We start from the raw sequence: 23,854 nt of genomic DNA on the forward strand, positions 1-23,854 counted from the left end.
ACTGTGAGAAGCACAGGTTAGTGTGTCAACATTGGGCACAGAGGGCATCTCCAAAAGAAACTTCTGGAGCTATGGCAGCCTCATGCCAAGGAATTAAGTGCTAGAAATGGGAACGGCAGACCTAGAGGGAGCCAGGGAGGACTCCTTTCAGCATCTGTGAGAAAACTTAGTTCTGATGAAGGCTCACGAAACCCTTCTGGAAGCTAACCCAGGGCAAGGCCAGCCATGTTTGGAAGATGAAGGCCCGCTCCGACATGCAGAGAGGACAGGGGGCTACAAGAAAGCCAGGTGGGCTGGGGCTTCTTCTGGGAGTGGAGGTGGGGAGGCCAGTACTAGGGGTGGACATGAGGCCTTGAAGCCCACCACCTCCACCTTTTGCAAGTGGCAGATGCCAAGAGTAGAGCCGCCCCTCCTACCTGAATCCCGAAAGTGCCCAAAACGATGGTGCAGAAGATGGGGTTGCTGAAGATGCCGTCGAACACGTTCCTCTCGCCATGGATCTTGCGGGCATTGATCTCGTTGAAGAGCTGCATCATGACGAAGGTGTTGAAGATGATGGTGTAGTGCTCTGAGGGTGGCGAGTGCAAGGGCGCATTCCTCCCGCTGTCGATGTCAAAGAAGAGCTCCCCTGGAAAGCAACATTCCCCACTCAGACAGTCACCTCAGCGCATGACTCAGGATCGAGACTGTGGTGTGTAGCTCCCGAGATGGGTCCCTTGTCTCAGGGGATGGCCACTTCCAGCTCACAGCCAAGGCCTAAGGCAGCCACACCTACCCCAGGCTCAACCAACCAGAGTCCTGAGACCCCACTGGGCCAGGGGCCAGACCCTGAGCCTGAGGGCAGGAAGGAAGAGGTTAAGAAGGGATGTTCTTAATGCTGGCTATCCTCAGATGCCCTCCTTCTCTTCCTGTCTCTTGCAAGCCCCCCTCCCTCACAGCTTCCAGCGCGACACCGCAGTCACTCCGCAGGAGCAATCTTCACAGGGTAAATGCGGGCTGTTCTGTTCCTAGGGTTACCGTGGCCACTCTGAGGCTGGGTAGAGGCTGCCTACTCTACACAGCTGTCGGCAGGATGTCAAGACATGAACTGCTTCTCAGCTGCTCAGGGGCCTGGGAGGAGAGGCTGAGAAAGAGCTATAGGCTACCAGCAGGCCTGGCTGCAGGGTTGCTAGCCTGGCCCATCTGCTCCTTCCCCTGTGTGCCGTCCAGTCAAGAACTGCAGCGTCTCACCCCGTACTGGGCCCGGAGACACAAGTGGAGGCACACCAGACAGAATCTGAGCCCGGGGTGGTGGCGACAGTGTCCCGAAGGCCTCCCGTGTGCCCCTGGCCAGCCTACCGACAAACAGTAGGGTGAAGATGATGGCGAGCTGGTACACGGCATGGCCCAGAATGTTCTTCATCATGGTGCGGGAGATGAGGGGCTTGTCACGGCCGTACGGCTTCCGCAGCAGCAGCGACTCCGTGGGTGGCTCTGTCGCCAGGGCCAGAGAGGCAAACGTGTCCATGATCAAGTTCACCCATAACATCTGCACGGCTTTGAGAGGAGAGTCCTACGGAGAGGAGGCAGTCACCTTTCCATGGGCCGCCTGCCCGGGAAGGTTGGGGGTGGAAACCCAGTAGCTCCTGGGGGCTCCTCATGGGGTCCACATCACCAGGATTTCATGCCCATGAAAACAGACATCTCCATCCCTACATTGCCTTTACGCTAGCAGGGCGTTTTCTTTGGGCTGTCATGTGCCCGCCTCCCTTCTCTCACCTGGCAGCAGGTGTGCTCCAAATCCCTCGCAGGAGGTGAAAAACCCCAGACCACAACACAGCCCGACGATGGGGTCTGCCACTGGGGGCAACAGAGTGAGGGCTGCTCTCCTTGTCTCCTGCACCACAGGGGCAGGAGGAGGCAGAAACTCTGAACTGGACCTTCCTTCTCAGCTCCTCTGAGTTGTTGGTTAAAAATCAGCCTCACAGAAGCCAGACACACAAGGCCACGTACTGTCTGATTCCATTCATAGGAAACTTCCAGAACTGACAAATCCATAGAGAGAGAAAGCAGATGAGTGGGTGCCAGGGGCTGGGGTTCGGGGAGTAGAGTGACTGCTCACGGGGTTTGGGTGTCCTTTTGGGGTGGTGATGAGAGTGTTCTGGGAATAGACAGTGGCAATGCTTGCTCGACACTGCGGAGGAATATAAACCTCTGAGTTAGCTACTTTCATAAGGTTCAAATGGTTCTGGTGAAGTTTGTTAGGTGATTTTTATCTCAATTAAAAAAATTTTTTTGAAAAGACCAAGTTGAGCAGCAGGCAATTTAAATCCCTGTCAGCAACAAATAGGTATTTATTTGCCCCCCCTTTTCTAAGGGGGGGCGAAGAAAATCTGGACACTCACCAATGGGGAAAATGGGACTATTGAGAAAGGGTTCCCATGGGATGCACAGCCCACGCAGAAACTCATACACAGATGCTCCTGGCAGCACCATTCACGGGAGCCAAAAAGTGGGAACAAGCTATGTGTCCATCAGGACAGCCATACATAATGTGGCAATCTGTGCCATGGAGTGTTATGAAGTCATGAAAAGGCAGAAAGTCCTGCCCTCTGTGTGTGTGAGCCTGAAAACGCGGTGCTAAGCGAGATGCCAGACACAAGAGGCCACATATGATTTGATCCCACAGGAATTAAGTATTTGGAACAGGCAAATCCATAGACCCAGGAAGCCCGTGAGTGGTTGCTGGGGGCTGGGATGTTTGGGGGAGAAATGGGGAGATGACTGCTCAAGAGCACAGGGTTTCTTTTTAAGATGATGGCAATCTTCTGGAACTAGATAGAGCCAATGGTTGCACAACATGGTGAATGTTCTCAAAATTTGAGTGCTGAATTGTATACTTGAAAATGGTGAATTTTTGGCATGTGAATTTGATGTCAACTAAAATAATCTGCAGCAAAGAAAACAAAACCCTCACTCTCACAATCTGGCCCTCAGGCCTGAGCCCAGGTGTCCTATAGCGGGGGCACGGCAGCCCCCAGTACTCACCTGAGTAATGCAGGCGCCTGTGAAGGCCACGATCACGGCCACCACATTGACCGTCAGTTGAAACTGCAGGAACTTGGAGATGCTGTCATAGACGTTACGGCCCCACATGACGGCCTTGACGATGCTGGTGAAGTTGTCATCCGTCAGGATGATGTCGGAGGCCTCCTTGGCCACGTCGGTCCCTGCGATGCCCTGGGGGGTGACACACACTCACACACACAGAGTGTTTGTGGGGGCCCCTTCCCCAGCCCCCATGATCACCTGGCCTACGTGGGCTGACTCCCTGCCCTCCCCTTCTGAATAACATCCCACCCCGCCCCCCAAAGCCAAAAACAGCATTGTTGTTGTTGTTGTTGTTGCTGTTTTTATGCAACACATTCTAGTACTATGAACACTAAGTTGTCACATGTCACAGTGAGGGGGGCTTTGCTCATAAACACATAAAGCCCAGCTGCCACCACGTGGCCACCAAGCAGTGTGGTCTGTTCTTAGCACTCCAGAGACGCTTGCTGGCTAAGGAGCCATGGGAAATCCTGCATGCGGACACCCTGGGCGGGTGGGTCTTTGCCCATTGCAGGTGCAGCTGCAGCTGTGCCAAGCTGCTCAGCCCTCTCCTCTGCCCCAAGCCTGGCCCTGTGACAGCTGCCACCTCTTGAAGCTTGGGCTGGAGCTCCCTTCTGGGCTACGGGTGCTGGGAAGGACTGGGCTGGGCTCCCAGGGTGGCACTCCTTTTCGGTAGGGCAGGGAGAGGGGCTCGCCAGGTTGCTGTGTTCAGCGGCTGTGTTCAGTGGCTGTGGGGCCACTGTGGGGCTGCAACCTGCCACGCGGGTGACGTCTGCAGGGCCACCCTACTCAGTGGGTGAGCAACAGGAAGGAAGTGCAGAGGAAGAGCACATCTGGGGACTCTGCTCACCTCATCTGGGGATGACAGTCCATTTAGAGAGGACTGGGGGTGGGCAATGCCATCAGTGATGAGCCCCCGCCCCCCATTCTCCTTCCTCTCCACAGTATGTCTGGGGCCCTCTGTCACCTTGGGCATCACAGCAGATGCCTTTAACCATATGTCCCCTGACTGGCCAAGCCCACGCCGGCCCAAGTGGCCAGGATGTAAGAGAAAGACCCTTCAGGCACTCTGTAACCTGCCCCAACACTGGCTCCCACTTCCTGGTGCAAAGCTAATGTCCGTGGGACAGACGCAGGCCCCATCTGCCATGGTGAGTTGGGCTGGCACCAGGTGGCTTACCATGGCGAAGCCCACGTCCGCCTTCTTGAGGGCCGGCCCATCGTTGGTGCCATCCCCTGTCACAGCCACCACCTGTCGCTGCTCGCCAGTGGTGCTGTCGATAATCCCTGCAAGACAAATCAGGGCAGGGCAGGGCTGGAGCCATCTGTCACCACAACCCTGTGTAGCCCAGGGAGCTATGGGGGTAGGTTGGCTGTGAAAACCCTTCAGGATTGCTCCGTCCTGACTGTCCCAGTCATATGTGCTCCCTGTCACCTGGATCATCTCCTATCCCCAAATAAGTAAGCAAGTCTCACTGAGTGACAGGGCCAGGGTGGGAGGGTAGGGATCTGCTTAGGGCCTGGGGACACGACCCTGGGTCCCTGGCTCTAGACCCACTGCTTCTAGAGACTCGCTGTGTGATCTGGAGTGAGTCACTGGCCCTCCCCGAACCCTGGTTCCCTCATGGGCCCCTGCCCTGCTGCTCTGGGCTAATGGGACAAATGGACCCAGCTTCCTAGGCAGGCCCTGGGGACCTGTTTGGGAACCTGGCTTTTGGTGTCAGGAAGCAGACAACCTCAGGTTGGCCACCCCAGGAAAGGGGTGTGGGACCTCGGCTACCTTTGACCAGCGTGTGCTTGTCGGTGGGAGACGACCGGGCCAGCACCCTCAGCTTGGGCCACACCTTGTCCAGCCGCTCCTGTTCTATCTGGGGAGGGGAAGCACAAGGACGCTGCAGAGCTAGGGCGGGCACACAGGGGGCTGGGGGGAGGAGAAGAGGGTCTGGGGTGGCAGACAGCTGGGTGTTACCTCGCCTTTCTCGTTGCGGATCCGCCGGTTGAACTCCTTCCCTTCCAGGCACAGGAAGTCCTCCCCGGGCTGGATGATGCCACATTTGGCTGCGATGGCCCGGGCCGTGTTGATGTTGTCCCCAGTCACCATGCGGACTGTGATGCCAGCACGCTGGCATTTTCGGATAGCTTCAGGGACCTAGAAGAGACAAGAGAGGTGGGTGGGGTCATCGAGGCAAGACGTATTTTGGGTTGAGGCAGTACCCCTTCCTCCATCAGATCTGCAGGCGGCCCAAAGTCCAGCAGAGATGACAGTAAAGCCAAACCATGGGTCCCCATGCAGGGCCCAGAGGAGGCCCAGAGGGTGGCAGGGCTGTCCTGCCCCAGCCAAGCCGCAATGAGCAGGTGCTTGCCTCCTTCACTGTGTCAGGCCCTGGGAGTGCCAGGCCCTGGGGACCAGTGATGACACAGATCTAGGCCCTGATGGCAGAGGCATGGCAGGGAAAAGTCACTGGAAGCTTTACACTGTTCAGGGGCACCATCAGATTCGTGTCTGGAAAGGTCACCTGGGTGACCATAGAAATCACCCAGCTCTGTCAACCTCATTTTCCAGCTGGAAAACAGACACGGGGCTGCTGAGCCAGAGTCAGCCTGGGTTCCAGACAGGCTGGCAGGGGACATAGCTCTAAAGAAGAAGGAGGAGGGGGCCTCGCACCCTCAGCCACCTCGAGGGCTCCCAGGTAGCCAGAAGGGTCCACCATGGCTAGGTGGGCACCTGGACTCCTCTCTCACTTGCCTCTGTAGCTTATTATGACATTGTAAAACAATATAAAACCTAAGACATTTTTCTCAGGAGTTAATCTTTTTCCTAGTGTAGTTTTGCAGGACAACATATCTCTCTCCTCTCCAGGGGAAGCAGAACATAGCTTTGGTTGTGTAGTGCATATTTCCTTTTTCAAACACAGATGCTCCTCAGTTTACGATGGGGTTAGGTCCCGATAAACCCATGATAAGCTGAAAATACCATAAGTCAGAGATGCATCTAATACACCTAAGCTGCTAAACATCATGGCTTAGCTCAGCTCACCTTACACGTGCTCAGAACACTTACGTTAACCTACAGTTGGGCAAAAGCATTGAACACAAAGCCTACTGTGGAACACAGTGCTGATTATCTCATGTAACTCACTGAACACTGCACTGAAAGGGAAAAACAGAATGGTTGTATGGGACTCAAAGTAAAGTTTCTGCTGAATGCGCATCACCTTTGCACCAAGTTAAAAATTTGATAAAAGTTGGGGGCCACCTGCATCATATTAGATTCTGGAGAAAGAGAAAGAGGTTCCCCAGTGCTGAGTGGAAAGCACTGCACGGGGTTGAGAGCAGGAAGTCAGGAGACCGGCCGGGAGGTGGTGGCATTGTGCCAGTGGTGGGGGGACAGGGAGTGGCTCTTCAGGCTCAGAGACAGAGAGACAGGGTCAGGCAGCTGATGCCACTGAGGTGGAGGGGCAAGGGGAGAGGAGAAGAGGAGCCAGGTTCAGAGTTTGGGAACCTGAATGAGGAGGTCAGGCCTAGGCAGTGGGGCTTGTGAGCACTGTCGGGTGAGTGCAGAAGCCTAGGTGTGGCCAAGCCCCCAGGCCTAGGGAGCCTGGGGTGGGTGGAGTAGACACGCAAGAGCGGGAGCCAGGGGTGGGGCAGCCGGGAGAGGCCAGGGGAGGACATTGACCTGGGAGTCCCTGCATGCTGGCAGCCCCTGAGGCCATGGGCAGGGGGGCTGTGATCTTTGTCAGGGAGACAGCTGGGGCCCCACTTCAGGCTGTGGCAGAGTGATCCAATGGTCCCTGCAGCAAATGCCACCAAGTGGCCTCGCTGCCAGCCTCGGGGACACTTTCTACTCTCTGAGGATCTTGGGGTGCTGGATAACAAGATCATGAGCCACAGGAAGACAATTCTCCTTTGAGCCAGTGAATGCCTGTCCCTGAAACGTCTGGAAGCCACCCCTCTGCTGCCACCAAGTGGCCATGACGAGCCTGAAAACCAGCAGTTGTGAACCCAGGCCTCCTGCCTCCTCAGGCCCAGTGTGTGTAGCCCGGTTTCTTCCCCATGGCCCCAAAGGGCCAGGCCAGGCTGTCCTTCCTCACCTGCTCAGCCCTGCTCCCTGCCTTCTCCCCAAGGCCCCACAGCACAGCAGCCAGCCAGGTGTCTGGAGAAGTTGCCAGTGCCCTCCGCTGGCCCAGCTCCAGCATCAATACCACCCCCACCACAGGCTTCCTGTGGTCCCCCAGGGCCCAGCCCCGCGGGCCCTCCTCTGGTTGCAGCCGTGCCACATCTCCAAGCACCCTGGCAGGTTTCAGTGAGGCCCTTGTGCCTACTGCCTGTTATTGGCACCCAGGACTTCACTGGGCCCTCTGTGTGTCCTCAGCCACCACCAGGCTGGCCAGTCTTTGTGGGGGTCTGCCCAGCCTCCACAGCCTGGCCCTGTCACTGTAGTCTACCACTTGGACTCTCTCTCAGCCACTCTCAAGCTGGGAAGGAGCTGTCCCTATTCCCCAGGACCCTCTGGCAAGATTCCTTCCTCTGCTCCGTGCTTCATTTGCTCCCTGGTCCAACAGAGGGACTTGATGGCTCCTGAAGGGAAAGGCCTCTAAGCCTGTCCCCAAGTGTGGCCTTGCTTCACCTCACCAGCACCCTCTCCTTCTGCTCTCCCAGGTTCAGCGGGGTCCGGGACTCACGCCACTGCCCACCATTGTGGGGCCCATTGCCCTCGCTGGACTTCTCTCCCCTGTCCTCCGCTACCACCCATTTTCTCCTGGGGCAGGTTTGAGGTGCTCCCTCTCCAGGCGTAGTGACCATGTTCTCCTTGGGGCACAGGGCTGCTCTGTTGACATGACCCCATGGCTGGCGTTTAGAGGCACTGTCTTTGAATCAAGTGTCTTTGCTACGTGAGCCAATACATGAATACCTGTCTCCCAAAGGAGAGCCCAGAAGCTTCTCCTCCCGGGTTGCACCTGCACCCCCAGGGTGGCTCCTACAAATACAAGTTCTCAGGGTGATAGGCAGGATCAAAGTGGCCCTGCTTCTGACAGAGGCGGGTGCCATGCAGAGGCCCTGGGGAGACAGAGGGGTACCCCATACCTTGCACTCTCCCTCCGGGGCCGGCCATCCGCCACACTCTCCAGGGTCTGGGATCTTTCAACAACAAAGTGACTTCCCAGAGTCAAGACTGTGGCATCTGCCACACAGCCCTCAAGGTCTCCCTCGTCTGGACTCCCCTGGTGGCATCATCCATATGGAGATATGCTTCTGGCCTCCCTCTCCCGCCAGGACCTTTGCTGTGAGCTCCCCACAGGACGCCCTGACTGTTGAGTAGCCCCAGCCAAACTCTCAACCAATAAACGCCCACCCTGTCCCCCAAACCTGTGTCCCCTCAGGCTTCAGCACCACCTCCAGTCCATCAGTCCTGGGCGGATCAGATCCCAAATGTCAACGGTTTCTCTGCCACTGCCACCTTCTTACCTGGTAGAAGGTGGAGCCTGAGTTGGGCCCATAGGCCAAGCAGGGGAGGCCTTCCAGCAGGCAAGACAGAGCCTTTGTGTGGGTGCCAGGGCGAGAGCACCCAGGACAGGGCTCAAGTGTACTACGGAGGGACCGCAGCAACTATGTGTGAAGGAAGGCTGCCCCTACCAGTCCGAACAAGCTCGGGCAGAGGGCACAGTTACCAGGGCAGCTCACAGAGAAGGCAGGGGCTACCTCGGGCCGCACGGGGTCCTCAATGCCCACGACAGCTATGCAGGTGAGGTCACCCACGACCTCGTTCTCGTTGTCCCAGTCGGGCTCCTGGCCTGCAGAGAAGTCCCGGTAGGCGATGCAGATGGTGCGGAGGCCATCGCAAGCCATCGGCTCAATGATCTTCCTCACCATGTCGTCCCGGTCCCGAGGCCGAAAGCCTCGGAGTTCGCCATTGCTGTTTAAGATGTTGGTGCACCTAGGCAAGGGGTGGGCAGAGATGAGGTGGAGGTGGGGAGAGAACAACAGGAAACAGCTCTGGTCACACTGGATTGGGGGCTTAGCCAAGGACTGGGGTCCTTATCAGAGAGGAGAGCCCCATGTGAGAACACAGACACACAGGGAGAAGGCTGTGTGACAACAGGCAGAGATTAGAGAGGGGCAGCTGCAAGCCGAGGAATGCAAGGACTGGCGGCCACCACCAGAAGCTGGAGGAGGCAGGATGTGTCCTGCCTGAGATGTTCTGGAGGGGCCTCAGCCCTGCCCACGCCCTGATTTGGACTTCTGGCCTCCAGAACTGGGGGAGAATCCATTTCTGTTGCTTGAAGGCACCAGGACACTCATGCACTGCTGCAGGCTGAGAGACCAGGAGAGAGGGAGGCAGGAGTATGCGGCTCATGGCAGCTCCACCAGAGACTTCATGGGGCAAGGGGGTGGAACATGGGCAAAAACTGAAGTCTGTGGACAATCGCTATAACCACATTCAGGCAGCCACAGCCTCAGTAGAGCACTCATAACTCCAGGAGTTTCTCAAAAGGGACAGGACTAGGAGGATTGAGGTGGGGAGAGGAGGGAGCAAAGGAGCTGAGGGCCACAGAGGTGGGCGTGGTGGAAGAAGCCAGTGGGGCTGTGAGTGCCAGGTGCTGCCACTCAACAGGAGGCTGGTGATGAAGGAAATTATCATAACAGAAGCTGTGCAGACGGAGGGCCTCCTACGGATGTGGATTCACCCACAGAGTCCTCACACCCCTCCCCAGAGATAAGTATTCTGTGATCTCCATGCTGCCGGGGAAGCTGAGGCATGGGAGTAGGGGGAGTAACTTGCTCATGTATGCACAGCCAGCAGAGTGAAGCTGGGCTGGGCCTTTTATCCTCAGTGCCTCAGTGTCCCCCAGTGCCCACCAAAAAAGCAGCACAGAAAGAGGGCTGAGGCCCCCACACCAGCAGGGATGGCTCCAGGGAGGAGGTGGTCCTGGCCCTGGCGGTGAACGCTGCACCTGGCAGAGTTCTCGGGAGAGTGCTGTGGGTCAGGCAGGGTGCACTTGGTGGTCTAGTCCGCTGAACGCAGGAAGGAGGGCTGGGCCTGGGCCTTTGGGGAGCCCTGGGCGTTCTGCAGAGGACCCTGCCCTGAGGGCCCTGGGATGGCAGTCATGAGGAGCCAGGTGCGTGGGGGACAGAGACGCCAAGGCCAAGGGTGTAGAGTGCGGGAAGGCTGAGTGGGAGTGGGGAAGCCAGAGCACTTGGAGGTGACGCTGTGTGCTCTCCCTCACTTTGTTCTAATAGCTTTATTGGGATATAATTCACCCACCACACAGTCCCCCCATTTAAAGTAGATAATTCAATGGTTTTTAGTATAGTCACAGAGTTGCACAACCATCACCAGTCTCCAATTCCAGAAAATTTTCATCATCTCTAAGAAAATTTTCATCATCTCTAAGCAACAACAAGAAAATAGATCAACTGGACGTCATCACAATTTAAAACATTTGTGCATCTAAAGACACTATCAAGAGAGTGAAGACAGGCCACAGAATGGGACAGAATGTGTAGAAATCACATAGCTGATAAGGATCTAGGATCTGGAATACATAAAGAATGTTACAGCCCACCAGTAAAAAGACGAACAACCCAACTCAGCACCAAGCCAAGGGCTGGGACAGACATTTCCCCAAGGAAGACAGGCAAATGGCCACTCAGCACATCAAAAGAGATCAAACCCACCAGGAGATATTGCCTCACACCCACAAGGATGGCCCCCCATCAGCACTGACACACCAGAAAATAAGTGCTGTTGAAGATGGGGAGAAGGTGGAACCCTCCTATGTCACTGGTGGGAATGTGAAATGCTGCTGCCCCTGTGGAAAACAGTTTGGTGGACACCATGAACCAGTCATTCCTCTCCTAGATGTCCACGCAAAAGAATTGAAAACATGGGTTCAAACAAAAACTTGTACATGAATGTTCACAGCAGCGTGACTCGCGACAGCCAAAAGGTGGAAACGACTCACGTACTGGTACACGGATGAATGAATGAATGGACCAACAAAATGTGCTTTACCATACAATGGGCTATTACTCAGCCTTAGAAAGAGTGAAAGTTCAGACTGGGCGCAGTGGCTCATTCCTGTAATCCTAGCACTTAGGGAGGACGGGATGGGTGGATCGCTTGAGCCCAAGACTTCAAGACCACCCTGGGCAAATGATGAGACCCCAGCTCTACAAACAATTTAAAAATTAGCTGGGCGTGGTGGCATGCACATGTAATCTCAGCTACTCGGAACACTGAGGTAAAAGGATGGCTTGAGCAACAAAACAAAACAAAAAAGGAAGGTCCAATACCTGGGTGAAACTGAAAAACTTTACACTAAGGAAAGAAGCCAGACACAAAAGGCCACACACTGTATGAGTCCCTTTATAGGAAATGTCCAGACAGGCGAATCCATCCAGACAGGAAGCACATGAGTGGGTGCCAGGGCTGGGGAGGGGAGTGGGCAGGGCTGCTCCTGGGTCTGGGGTTTCTTTCCAGGGTGATGGAGGTGTTTTGGAACTGGTTAGTGGTGACGGTTGCATGATATTGTGAGTGTACTTAATGCCATTCAACTGGACACTGTAAAGTGGTTGAAATGGTGAATTTTATGTTCGGCCTCTTTTACCACAACAATAGCATCAGAAACTCTGCATATACCCCGGCGCCTCCCTGCTGCTCACTCACTTTTTCAGCAGGATCTCTGAGGCCCCCTTGCTGAAGAGGCGGAAGCCACCGTCGGGCATGCGGATGACTGTGCTCATGGACTTGCGGACCGAGTTGAAGGTGTACACTTTGTAAAGCTTGTCTTCCGGGATCTGCTCGCGCACGGGCTGGAAGTCCCGCTTCAGGTCCAAGATGAAGCCCAGCAGGGCGCACTCTGTCTTATTGCCCACCTGGCGTGGGAGGGCGCCTTCCTTCTCAGGAGGCTGCAAGATGAGGAGCGCTAGCATGGCACGGGGGGCCTGAGACCACCCTCCATGCTGCCCCTGGAGCCCCAGCTCTGCCCCCTTGTGGCCACCATATTGTTAGGGTGTGGCAGGCGGGGAGCAGAGGAAGGTCTGCCTTAGCTACAGCCAGAGCCACCTGTGAGGCCAGGGACGGGCAGGAGGGTAAGCAGCACCCCAGAGACCACTGTGGCTCTGGGCAAAACTTCTCAAGGGGGGGCCCAATGAGCACCTTGCAACAGCTCACCTGGCACCCTGGCCAGGTCCCTCCCCTGCTCCCACCCCCGGCCCTGCCCGCCCGCTCCTGCCCCAGCTCACTAGTATTTTGGTGGTATAGGCACTGTTGATGGAGATGGCATGGACCAGGAGGTCGAGGATCTTAGGGGTCAGGGCGCTGGGGGCCGGAATCTCTTTGTAGTGGGTGTCCCCTAGGTAGGACTGGACCACGGTCATGCGGTTGGTGGTAAGCGTGCCTGTCTTGTCAGAGCAGATGGCTGTGGCATTGCCCATGGTCTCGCAGGCATCCAGGTGGCGCACCAGGTTGTTGTCTTTCATCATTTTCTGCAAAGGGCAAGGGTATGGGCATTTGGCCCAGGTGCTTGTTGGGGTGGGGGAGTGAGAGATATCAACACAAACACCGCGCGACTCTGTTCTGCTCAGTTAGCTCCACGTGTGGCACTAAGAACACTGGGGACCTCGGTCAGCCCTGAGCCAATAGCAAGGCTATAAGGCATCAGAAACCTCATGCAACGGTGGGGGTGGGATGAGCACCCGGGACCTTCCCTGCCCAAGCCCCCTCTCAATTACCCACCAGCCCTGCAGCTCTCCCACCCCACCACCCCACTCCTGGCTCCCTCCACTCCTCCCACTGCCTCCCAGTGTCCCAGGCCCTCTGCTGATTCCACGCCTCCCCACTGCCTCCTGGCCCCTCCGTCCTACTGCCCACATTGTGCAGATGCTGACCCCTGGGTATTCCACTGCCTGCCTGCTTTCTGGCGCATCTCATGCCCAGGGACTTGAGCTGACAGATCAGCAAAGCTGCCCCCTGGGTCCCTGCTCGGCACCTCCTCTCCTCCCTTGAGCCATCCCAAACGTCCCCCAGTTTATACTGCTGCCAAGGTGCCCAGTGACTTCTTACCCCAGTTTCCTAGTCTGTAAACGGTATCAACTGTAAGTTTTATGATTACCTTGACAGAGTAAGCTAAGGAGATGGTGACAGCAAGCGGCAGGCCCTCTGGGACAGCCACGACCAGCACAGTGACACCAATGATGAAGAACTTCACGAAGTATTGCACATAGACTGGTGTGCACTCTGCCAGCCATGTCCGGCCTTCCAAAACAAACGTCTCGATCACAAAGTAGAGGACCAGGATGATGACGGTGATGGCAGACATCACCAGCCCTGCCACAGAGGAGGGAGGAGAGGAAAGGGGTTGCCGCGGGTGAGGGAAGGAGGGGACAGGAAGAGAGAAGAGGAGGTATGGGCATGGTCTTGGAGGCATTTGTGAAGGCCTTGTAGATTTGCATTGCGTTTCAGGATAAACAGCCCGGGCTTGGCTCAGCAGGTGAGCTGGGGCCTGTTTGCAAGGGGGTTCTGCGTGGCCTCTTCTGGAGTCCTGCTGGGGTTGGGGAGTGGACTTTGTGGCCTGATGGCAAAAGAGGCACCGCTGGGGAGGACTAGCAAGCGTCTATCCTGCACTACCGCTGGGGAGGACTAGCAAGCGTCTATCCTGCACTGCCCCCAGCTGCTTTTTGAGCCTTGGGTAGGGGCACCTCATGGGCAGTGGCTCAGTGTGTGACCTGGGGTGTTCGTCGAGGGTTTGGGATTTATGCTCGCTAGGGAAGGGCTGCAGCAGACCCCGATGGCCACTGCCGGCCCTGGCCTGTGCCCCTGGCTGCCTGGCCCACACTTCACCTGCCACATTCCTTCCCACTTGCTCTGTACAGCCTGGGCTCATCTCCAGGAGCCCAGTGTCCTCCACGCCCAGTCGATGGCCTGGGCCCGCCACCTCTTGCTGTCCCTACCTGCTTTCCCGATCTGCACCGCTAGCTTTGTGAGCTTCCCCTGAAGGACAGACTTCTCCTTCTTGGGTGCGTTGGCTTTCTTCTTCTCCCGCTCCTCCATCTCCCCACCCTCTGCGCTCTTCAGGGGCTGCATCTCCATGGCCACTGCACCATCCTGCTTCTTAGCTGCACACAGAGGAACCCCATGGCCAAGGTCAGTGCCTGGCTGGGGAGAAGGGGTTACAAGGGGCTTTTGTAGGGTAAGACATGCCACACCATAGAGAGGAGACGGGACTCAGTGGAGCTCTCCTATTTCAAGTCTATCAACTTCCCATCTCTTGCCTCCTAAGCCCAAGCCCTCTTGGGGTGGGTGGAGTGGCTCCAGCACTGTTCTGGGTGGGACAGAGATGGTTCTCTCGGGAGAAGGGAGGACAGACACAGCACAAGGAATTTGGGCACACAGACAGGATGACCAGTCCTGGAATGCCCCAAATAATACCTGCGAGCAGAGGCCTCTGGCCCAAGGAATGTTCCAGAACCCTGAGCTGACTCATCTGCCTACTGGTGTCCGAGCCACCTCCTACCTCCCTTAGGGAGGCCCAGGAGCCCCATGCACTCTCCTCCCACCAGCCAGCCCTGCGCCTGTTCAGGCTCCATCTGTCCCTCCAGCACCCTCCCTGTCTCTCCCCTGGAGCAGACGGCTCCTCTCCCTTCTTCTCTGGTGGGTCCTGTGCTCCTCATCCTTGCTGCCCTCGACATGGTGGGGGTGTGTCCCCCACTCTGGCTCCCTCCTCTACCCACTCCTCTGCTTCTGTCACTTCCTCATCTCCCTCCCTGCCAAGTTCTGGTCGCACCCACTCCATGGCCCAGAGTAATCCTGGCCACCCCACCTCCCTCTTGTGCCCCGGGACCGATGCAGCAACCTGGGAGAGCAAGACTCGTCTTTCTCCCTCACTACTCTGGTCCCCGATCCACTGGGGCTCTTGGCACTACCACCATCACCTCTGTCTCCTCCTGCTCCTCCTCACCTGCCAGCCCAAGGCCATTCGCCATGGCTCCTCTTCCGAGTGGCGTCAGGACACAATTGCCCCACCCAGCTGGTCCCCTCTAGCTTTGTGCCCCACCTGCTGCCACCTCCTCGACCCAGGGCTCCAGCCATTGGACTGTCCCCCAGTGCCCTCCCAAACCCAGTTCCACACTGGGCATTGCCTGGGTCATCTCTGCCTGTGACCTTCCTGAGGGTCAGGACCTGCCTTGTCCCCCATGGCCTCCCAGCACCTAGAGCTGGCTGCTGCATTGGCCGATATCTCCTCTCCTCCGTGGGCCACGGCCAGCCTCCTCCCCCGTCCCCCCACCCTGTCTCCTGCTTCCTGCGTCTCACAGCCAGGCGCACGCTGGCCCCAGGGTGTCGGCACCTGCCAGGCGTCTGGGGCTGAGAGGAGAGCCGGGCCTCTGGCCCTCAGCGGACCACTCTGTCTCCCAGGTCCACAGGCTTGGCTGAAAGGAAGCTGGCCTGGGAAACACTGACTGGGACCCAGAGCTTCAGGCGAGTCAGCCCTTCTGGGCCTCAGTTTTCTCATCTGGCCAGAGTGGACTCGGGGCGCCCACTCATGCTGGGCTAAGGTCTCCTCTACGTGGCTGGGCTGAGCTGCCAGCAGTGTCCGTGGCCAGGATGCCCTGTGCAGCCCCAGGGGTGTGCTCTCTCCTCCCCCTCTGCACCGGGACGGGACTGTGCAGCCCACTCACCTGGTCTCCAAGTGCTGCTCCTGCCACTGAGGCAGGTCACCCTCCCCCCACACTGTGCCCTCCACCAGCCCCACCCCCAGGGCTCCAAGCTAGTGGTACCCAAGCAGCGGCGCCCGTTACCTTTGGTCTGGCTACTCTCCATGGCCCCATCCTGCTGCTTGCCTACAATGGAAGAGGAATGACAGACACGAAGGCTTCAGGACACCGTGTGGCACATACATGCACATGCACAGCACAGCCTGGGGGCCGCGTGGCAGAGGGGTGGGGAGGAGGGGCCTGATTTTGGTGACCCTAAGCACTGCCCACCGCAGCACCTTCTTCATGCCCCGTCCTTTCCAGGCTCACCCCGTCACCACTTCCCAGCACACGGTCACCATGAACACTGGCATTTCTGAGCCAGACCTCTGCCCAGGGCTCCCCCTTGGGCCTTAAGCTCAGCCCTACAGTGAACCCCTAAAGCCAGCCTTGGAAAGTCCCTGGGTCACACATAGCTGGCAGTGGGAGGCTCCTGGAAGCTGGAACCTCCCCAGGTCAGGATGTCTGCTCCTTGCAAACCAGTTCAAGGGGTTCACTTAGATGGCCCCTAACCCCTGGAAGCCAGGCAGACAGCACCCAGCTCTCCTTGCCTAGGGATCGGTTTTCCCTGCAGTCACCTCCAGCAGTTAGCTCAGTGTGTGTGTGTGTGTGTGTGTGTGAGCACTGCAACCTCCACCTCCCAGGTTTAAGCGATCCTCCTGCCTCAGCCTCCCAAGTAGCTGGGACTACAAGCATACACCACCACGCCCAGCTAATTTTTGTATTTTTAATAGAGACGGGGTTTCGCCATGTTGGCCAGGCTGGGCTCGAGCTCCTGACCTCAAGTGATTCACCCGCCTTGACCTCTCAAAGTGTTGGGATTACAGGCGTGAGCCACTGCCCTGGCCCCAGTGTGTGTTTTAAAGGGACAAAGGAATGAGACTCTAGGACTCTGCCGGGCACTTTTAGGTCATTCATTGGTCAACCCAGGGCTACTGCACAGGAGTGCCAGCCTGAGCAACAGCACCCAGCAGCCCTGGAAGGCCAGGCTGGCCCCAAGTGGCCCTATCCAGGGGCTCAGGTGGTGGCACAGCCCCCACTTCTGAGAGCTGCAGTTAGAGGAACTTCCTGGGGGGCCCATCTGCACCAGCCCTAGCTCTGGAATCCAACCAACTAGGGCAGGAGGGGCTTGTGGACAGTCACCCATCCAATGGCTCATGTCACTGGGCATCCAGGGACACAGATGGTGCCGGGTGGCTCCCAGGCAGTTGGGGTTGGGATCTGGGGTCCCCAGGGAGCAGGGAGAGCCCCCCCCCTTCCCTCAGCCAGGGGTGGGGCATTGATCAGGCCTTCTTCGCCCAGGGTTCCTGTGGGCATAGAGGGCCTTCTTGCAGGGAGGGGAGACCCCCATGGACACAAGATGGCAGTGTGATGACCGCACAGCACAGCAGGGGAGACAGCAGAGCCTTGGGGCCGTGGGGGCCTGAAGGAAGCATGGACTCCAGACCCAGCCTGCACACAGGCCCTGGGAGGCCTCTGGAGGAGGGAGGCAGGGGGAGGCCTGGGATGAGTATTGCTGGAAGAGGAGGGCTTTATTGCTGGAAGAGGAGGGCTGGGCCCTGCCGAAGAGGCAGGAGTGGGGGGAAGGTGAGGAGGAGAAGCACACTTGGAGAAAGGTGCTTAGGAGTCAAGGTCAAGAGACAAGAAATAGGGGGTTGGGTGCGGGTAGAAGGCAAGTATCCTAGGCATGTACTGGGCAGGCTGCACCAAACAATGGGGATGGGGCGGGAGAGATGGGGAGGGTGAGCAGGGAGGCCCCTGGTCTTGCTGCTACCCTTTCCCCAACTGGTCAGCTGCTGCTCTCCCTCCAGGGCCCCCTCAGGGTTCCCTTCCTCCAGGAAGCCCTCTAGCTCTTACTCCCAAGTAGCACAGCCTGAGGGTGCTAGAGAGGAGGGGCGGGTGGGGCCTGGGAGAGGCTGAGTGGTCTTGTCAATTTCAAAAAAAAAAAAAAAAAAAAAGAGAGGCCTGGAACAGTTAGGGAGGACACTCTCATTTAAGGTACAGAGAGAAGGTGAGCAGCTTGGGAAGGGTGGCCGGAGACTCCAGAGGAGCGTGGGTTCCTATGGACGATGGGAGAGGGCCATGTGTGCAAGGTATGAGAAAGCAGCCCAGGCAGGGGCAGCTGGGCTTCACAGGACAGAGGCCTAGGGACTCCAGCCCAGCCCAGATGAGGCCCAGGGCCGCCCATCTGCCTGTGCACCCCCAGGGCACTCACTGGGGTGACACTGCACTGAGCCCTACAGGACTTGGTGCCACAAAGAAGAGCCGGTACAGGGAGACACAGGCCCAGGCTGCCAGAAGGCAGGGCTCATGGAAGCTTCCAGGCCACAGAGGGTCATCCAGGTACTCCCTTGCTGCCTCCTGGGGTCAGGGCTGACTTTTCCCCCGGGCCCTGACTGCCTGCCCCACGTCCCCACGCCCCGCGCACTGGCCCCAGGGCCCTGGCTGGAGGTCCCTGGCAGGAAACAGAGCTTTCCCATGCGGGTGCAGCTCCCTACTGTGGTTTGGCTGCAGGAGTGGCCAGAAGGCAAGCCCAGGCCAGACCAAGGCCACCCAGTCAGAAGGGGCTGTGACAGCAATTTGATCTTGTCCATCAGCGCCTCTCTGAATAGTCCTCAGGTTAGAGGGTCTGAGGACTCCACCCACTGCAGGGCCTGGTGGTGACAGCTCCAGCCATACGGCAAGGAATGGGCCTTCCTGGCTCAGGCTTGCCTAGCTTTGTAAGCTCCAGGGCAGGGCCACCACCCACAGGTGGGCGCCCTGCCCTCACCTGTCCCAGCCTCCTCTGACTTCTGACCCCCACCTCCCTGGCTACCTCGTGGCCTCTGTCCCTTTGACCCCATTCCTGCCTAGGTAGGTATGGGATCCCGAAGCCTTTGGGGATGGTGGTCTCAGGGGAACTCCCTGTCCACAGCACTGGAGGGGCTCTTGGCCTGCCGGCCCTCAGGGGGAAAATCCTCAGAAGAGAAGTCTCCAAGGAGAATCAAAAGAGAGGGCCCAGCCTCCCACCCACTTAGGCTGGCTCTCCCTGAGTCCCCAATGGCACCAGCCCGCAAAGAGAGAATGGGCTGCACGGAAGGAGCTCCCACCAGCGCCAGGGACTGGTGGCACTGCTGCGCTACCTTTCTTATCTTTCTTCTCTTCCTCCTCTCCGCCAGCTCCAAGCAGCGTGAAGATGATGCCTGTCTGTGAGTTCACGCCAACGGCGGTCACCACCATTCTTCCAGAACCTTCCATGACATGAGTGCCTGGAACAGCAACACAGAGACTGAGACAGGAATTTGCACCACCCAGTGGGAGACATATTCAATGCCCACAACTTGTCTCCCAGGGTCTCCCGGAAGCAGGGATGCAGCGTCCAGGCCGCTAGAGGCTGTGTCCACCTTAAAACTAGGCTGAAGCCTCCTCCATGGCTTGGAGGGGACCCCGAGGCCCACAGGGCCCACTTAGGGCCTTCAGCCTTCCTGTCCCATTTCACACTACATTTCCAACTGGGCTAAACACTGGGCTACGTTGAAAGCTTCTGGAAAGGGAGCACTACCCCCACTGGATATTGTCGAGGGGCTGGATTTGGGAGAAGCACAGTGCTGTGCTGACCCCCGCAAGCCTCTCTGCTTGGGGCTTCCCATTCAGGACACAAAGCACTCTCCTGGGCCTGGAGGGCCAATTGCCTCGCCCTGTGGCTGGAGCTGCCACGATCAGGCCTCATGGTGGATGGAGTCCTCAGAGTCCCAACCTGATGGTTATGCTGGAAGGCCCTGGTGGACATTATCCTGTCCAGGCCGCCTGCTGGGCTACATGGCTGCTGACGCCCCTTGGTGCCAGGCTGGCCAGGAGGGTGGCCCTCACCTGACAGCAGCATGGGATCTTTGTCGGCTGACTTGCGCACATGGTCAGACTCGCCCGTCAGGGAGCTCTCGTCGATCTTGAGGTCATTGGCCTGGATGAGCACGCCGTCAGCTGGCAGCAAGTCACCTAGAACACCAGGAAGCAGAGGCCTTTCTCCTCACCACCTCCTCCCGGCTGCCCCAGGGGAGGTCCCGTTAGGTGCCGTGGGCTGCCTGGGAAAGGGACTTGGGAGCCTTCCTCCTTCTGGGGAACGAGGACATTTGCATCCTTTGTAGAGGGGAAGCCCTCCACAGAGGCTGTGGGGACAGCTGATTCCTGGGGGGCCTGCTGTGTCTGAAACTCTCCCACTCTGCCCTGCCCGGTGCTCCCCCTCCACCTCCCCCACCTCCGGCCTCCTGCAGGTGACGGCACCCATGCCACCGGGGAGAACCTGTGCTGGGGGTCTCCTCTGGCTTACCCTCCCCAGAAGCAGGAGCCGAGCTTCCTTGACAGGGTAGGTGAAGACCAGGGCACTCACCGTACTTGACCTGGGCAATGTCCCCCACCACCAGCGCAGCCACGGGGACCTGGAGGAGCTGCCCGTTCCGGATGACTGTGAACTTCTGCTCCTGCTCAATTCGGCTCTGCAGGCCTCGAAACTGCTTCTCCTTGCTCCAGTCATTGAAGGCTGTGACCAGCACCACACAGATGACAGACAGCAGGATGGCAGCCCCCTCTATCCAGCCAGCCTCGGCCTCACCCTCATCTTCTGTGCCTCCTGACACATTCCCGCAGGCTGTGCCAAGGACAAAAGGGAAGCAGTGGAGGAGACGTCACCATCCTGTGACCCTCTCTCATCTCAAGCCCCATTCCTCCCCCTCCTTCCAGCCCAGACCCCCGGGCTTTACCTTCACTCTCCTCTCCCGGCGGCGCATAGAACGAGAGGCCCAGAGAGACGATGGCAGCCACCTCCAGGATGATGAGGGTCACGTCCTGCAGGGCCTCCCACACCAGCTGCAGGAAGGTCTTGGGTTGTTTGGGGGGGATGAAGTTCTGCCCGTAGATCTGCCTGCGCTTCTCCAGGTCATTGGTGTTGTCTGCCAGGCCTGCATGGTGCCCGGGAAGCACAGAACGAGAGGATGGGATGGGACGGGCCGGCCTTGTGTGTCCCAGGCCTCCTACGTGGCCCTGCTTGACTGCTCCTCGGGTGGCAGCAGCCCTCTGGGGCCATCTGGCCAGCGCCTGGCTCTGCCTCTAGACAGGAGCCTTTCTGCAGACCGCTGGGGGTGTGCACGTGGGAGTGAGCACGCGGCCCTCTGGCTGCTGTCACGGGGAGTCCCTAGCCATCCTCCTCCTGACACATGGATGACAAAACAGTCCAGGAGGCTCCCGGACCCCAGCAGGTCCCAGGTCCCTGTGCTATCCTGGCCACCTCCACACTACCGCTGAGGGGGCACTGGAAGGCAGGGGACAGGACCCAACAAGGGGGCACAGAGGGGACCCAGCAGGGTATTGCCAGGTACAGCCAAGGGTTGCTAGGAGACAGGACAGAAGAGAACAGCCAACCGTCCCCTGGGAAGGAGAGCAAGTGTCCAGGGCACTTTAGTGGAGGCATGGGGAGGGCCACCAATCAGGGGAGGCAGGGATGGCACCAGATGCCAAAGACTAGGCCAAGGCTCTGTGCCTGTCAGGAAACACCTCTCTCGCTCCTAGCCTATGAATTCCCTGAGCAGACTTGTCACCAACACCCCACTCCCCAGCTCTGTAAGATAGGGCCAGCCGGTCCCAAAGACTGGCAGTGTCACACACCCCAACATGTGAGGATAGGAACAGCCTGCAAAGAGGGTGGGCAGGGCCCGAGGGACTAGGGCATGAGCATGGCCAGTGCCAAGGGATCGGGAGTCTCCAGGGTGCCTGCGGCTGCTGGCAACAGGGAATGGAGGCCTACTTTCCAGAAGTTTCTCAGGGAAGAAGCAGTGGGGAGGGAGCATGAGAGTTAGTGGGAGATGCAAGTTCTTGGATCCAGAGACCCAAAGAGGAAGAATGGTGTCGCGCGAGGAAAGAGAGGCATGGGAGTGGGTTCCCGGTGGGGAACAGGCAGGGAGAAGCCAAACCGGAGTCACGGTGCTGAGGGAGGAGACTGGGCAGTCTTCAAGCCTTTTCTGGGCTGCATGGCCTCGCAGGGGTCAGGGAGACACTGCCCACCCTGGGCTGCTCATCAGCTGCTCTCTGCAGGGCGCAGACAAGGCGACTGAGGCTGGAGGTGGAGAGGGCCCTGTAACCATGAGTCAGAGCTCTGGCCTGTGGCCCAGGTCAGGACAGAACCTACGCTGCCCGACAGGAGCCGGCGAGCACAGGGCCCTCAGGACCCAGCTGCCTTGGTTCTAATATAGCTCCAGTGCCAACTTTGAGCCCTCAGCCAGGGCTCACAGCTTGTCTACATGGCTACTTGAATGACACCCAGAGCCACTCAGAAGCCCCAAATGGACTTTGCCTTCACAATCAGAGCCACTTGTCCCTATCCAATTCTGTCACTTGTCATCCTTGAGGATGCTCACTTCTCAGTCTTCCTTGGCCTGAAGGTACTGGAAGCTTACATGTGTGACTGGCATCCAGGCCTAGACACCCACTCAGTCACCTTCTACCAGGGTAGGCATGTGGCATGACACCATCCTCTGGCCTCACCCTTGGCGCCAGGATTCTCAGCCCGGGCTGATGCGGAGGAGCCCTCCCGGGGGCTCACCCGGCGCCCGGTGCTGTGGCGGCCATGACCAGACCCACACTGACACCTAGTGGACAGAAAGCAGCTTGCAGCTCCCAGCCCTGGGCAGCTGGGCTTACGCCTGCCATCTGCTGCAGGGACGGGATGACCAGAGAGCCCAGGCCCAGCCCATGGGGCACTCACAGTGGGTCTGGGAAGGCACACAAGACTCCCCAGATGACTGGAGAACAGGCGCATGCTAACCTTGGGGCTTCTGAGGAGGGATAGGGGTAGGGGTAACCCTGGCCGCAGTGGAACAGAAGCTGTCGCCTGCAAAGCCACAGCTCATTCGCCCCAGCTAGGTGATGGCCACATGGCCTCCTCCTCACCCAGAAGAGCCGCAGCTGTCCCTGCCTCTCTCCCCCTGGATCAGGTTTCTTCAGGAGCCAAAGGCCTCTTGCTGAGGCCCGAGCCTGCCCCAATTGGGAGCCTGGGGGTAACTCACGACCTCAGTTCCTGGGTGGTGGGGAGGGGGCTGGGGACCAGGGACCCAACTGAGGGGTGTGCACCTCGCTCCGGACTGGGACTGTCTCCTGGAATTATAGGAGCTAAGCCAGGTGGAGACAGTACTAGGGAGTACAAGACCCCCCAAGTGACTTGAGAGCACGCACATGCTAATCGCGGGGCTTCTGGGGAGGGAGAGGGACAGAGGAGGCTCCCCAAACACCTGGGGTATCCACTGCCCTTAGCCTGGAGCCTCCAAGCAAGTCTGCCTCCTGCCTGCCCCACCTCACATGCCCAGTTTGTCCCTGAGAGCAGACGGGACCCCTGGCCCATTCCCCAGGAGCTCCCTCACCCTAATCAGCCTCTCCCTTGGCCTTGATCTGCCCTTGCAGCTGCAGCCTTGCTCGTTTCTCCTTGGCCTACACAGGCAGCTGCCCTCGGCCTGGCCCTGTGGCCTTAGCCTTCCTGTGGGTTCGGGGTCCTGATGGCTGCCCCACCACAGCACCCATTGACAGGGAAGAGGAACACATGCTTCCCCAGCAGGCCCAAGGGCAGTCTAGGTCCAGGGCATGGAGGCAGGGGCTGGCCAGTTGGCATGGACACAGATGGGCTGCCTGCCTGGAGCAGAGGCCAGATGCCATCGGAATTGGATTAGGAGCATATCGTGTCGGCTCCCAGCTAATCCGCCCCTCCTTTCCAGTACTGCCTGTGGAGCCCAGAGGGGGACCGGGTGGGGCCAGGTTCCCGGGCGAACCCAACTCTGAGTTCAGCCTGAGACCCAGGTTTCCTGACAACAGCAGTGTGGTTTCCAGGATGGGTTCTGGAATCCTCTTGGAGTGCTCCCAAGGCAGGGAGGGCAGTGGATTGACGAGTGTGCCGCCAGAAGATAAAATTCCCTTCCCGCAAGGCACCATGCGCCATAAAACACCTGCCCCACGGGGGAGTGCCTGCCTCCTGGGCAGCCCCAAGTCTGCCCAC

At 58.4% G+C, this 23,854-nt stretch overlaps 1 protein-coding gene across 5 annotated transcripts in view; it reads right to left on the minus strand.

Annotated features, from left to right (window-relative positions):
• The window catches only part of ATP2B3 (ATPase plasma membrane Ca2+ transporting 3), a 47,457-nt gene that overhangs the window by 21,436 nt on the left and 2,167 nt on the right, over positions 1 to 23,854 (minus strand). For all 5 annotated transcript variants that reach the window (XM_017880793.1, XM_017880792.1, XM_017880795.1 and 2 more), the window contains exons 2-17: positions 20,580 to 20,777; positions 20,210 to 20,467; positions 19,693 to 19,818; positions 18,966 to 19,091; positions 15,889 to 15,930; positions 14,044 to 14,208; positions 13,206 to 13,420; positions 12,337 to 12,579; positions 11,759 to 12,000; positions 8,791 to 9,025; positions 5,060 to 5,239; positions 4,871 to 4,958; positions 4,271 to 4,377; positions 3,028 to 3,219; positions 1,339 to 1,552; positions 417 to 628 (exon numbers count right to left, since the gene is read on the minus strand). In XM_017880793.1, the coding sequence (XP_017736282.1) occupies positions 417 to 628; positions 1,339 to 1,552; positions 3,028 to 3,219; positions 4,271 to 4,377; positions 4,871 to 4,958; positions 5,060 to 5,239; positions 8,791 to 9,025; positions 11,759 to 12,000; positions 12,337 to 12,579; positions 13,206 to 13,420; positions 14,044 to 14,208; positions 15,889 to 15,930; positions 18,966 to 19,091; positions 19,693 to 19,818; positions 20,210 to 20,467; positions 20,580 to 20,777 (2,843 nt within the window). The remainder of the gene's footprint in view (positions 1 to 416; positions 629 to 1,338; positions 1,553 to 3,027; positions 3,220 to 4,270; positions 4,378 to 4,870; positions 4,959 to 5,059; positions 5,240 to 8,790; positions 9,026 to 11,758; positions 12,001 to 12,336; positions 12,580 to 13,205; positions 13,421 to 14,043; positions 14,209 to 15,888; positions 15,931 to 18,965; positions 19,092 to 19,692; positions 19,819 to 20,209; positions 20,468 to 20,579; positions 20,778 to 23,854) is intronic.

Source organism: Rhinopithecus bieti, unplaced genomic scaffold (genome assembly GCF_001698545.2).
Source record: "Rhinopithecus bieti isolate Rb0 unplaced genomic scaffold, ASM169854v2 scaffold_12667, whole genome shotgun sequence".
NCBI classification, from domain to species: Eukaryota; Metazoa; Chordata; class Mammalia; order Primates; family Cercopithecidae; genus Rhinopithecus; species Rhinopithecus bieti.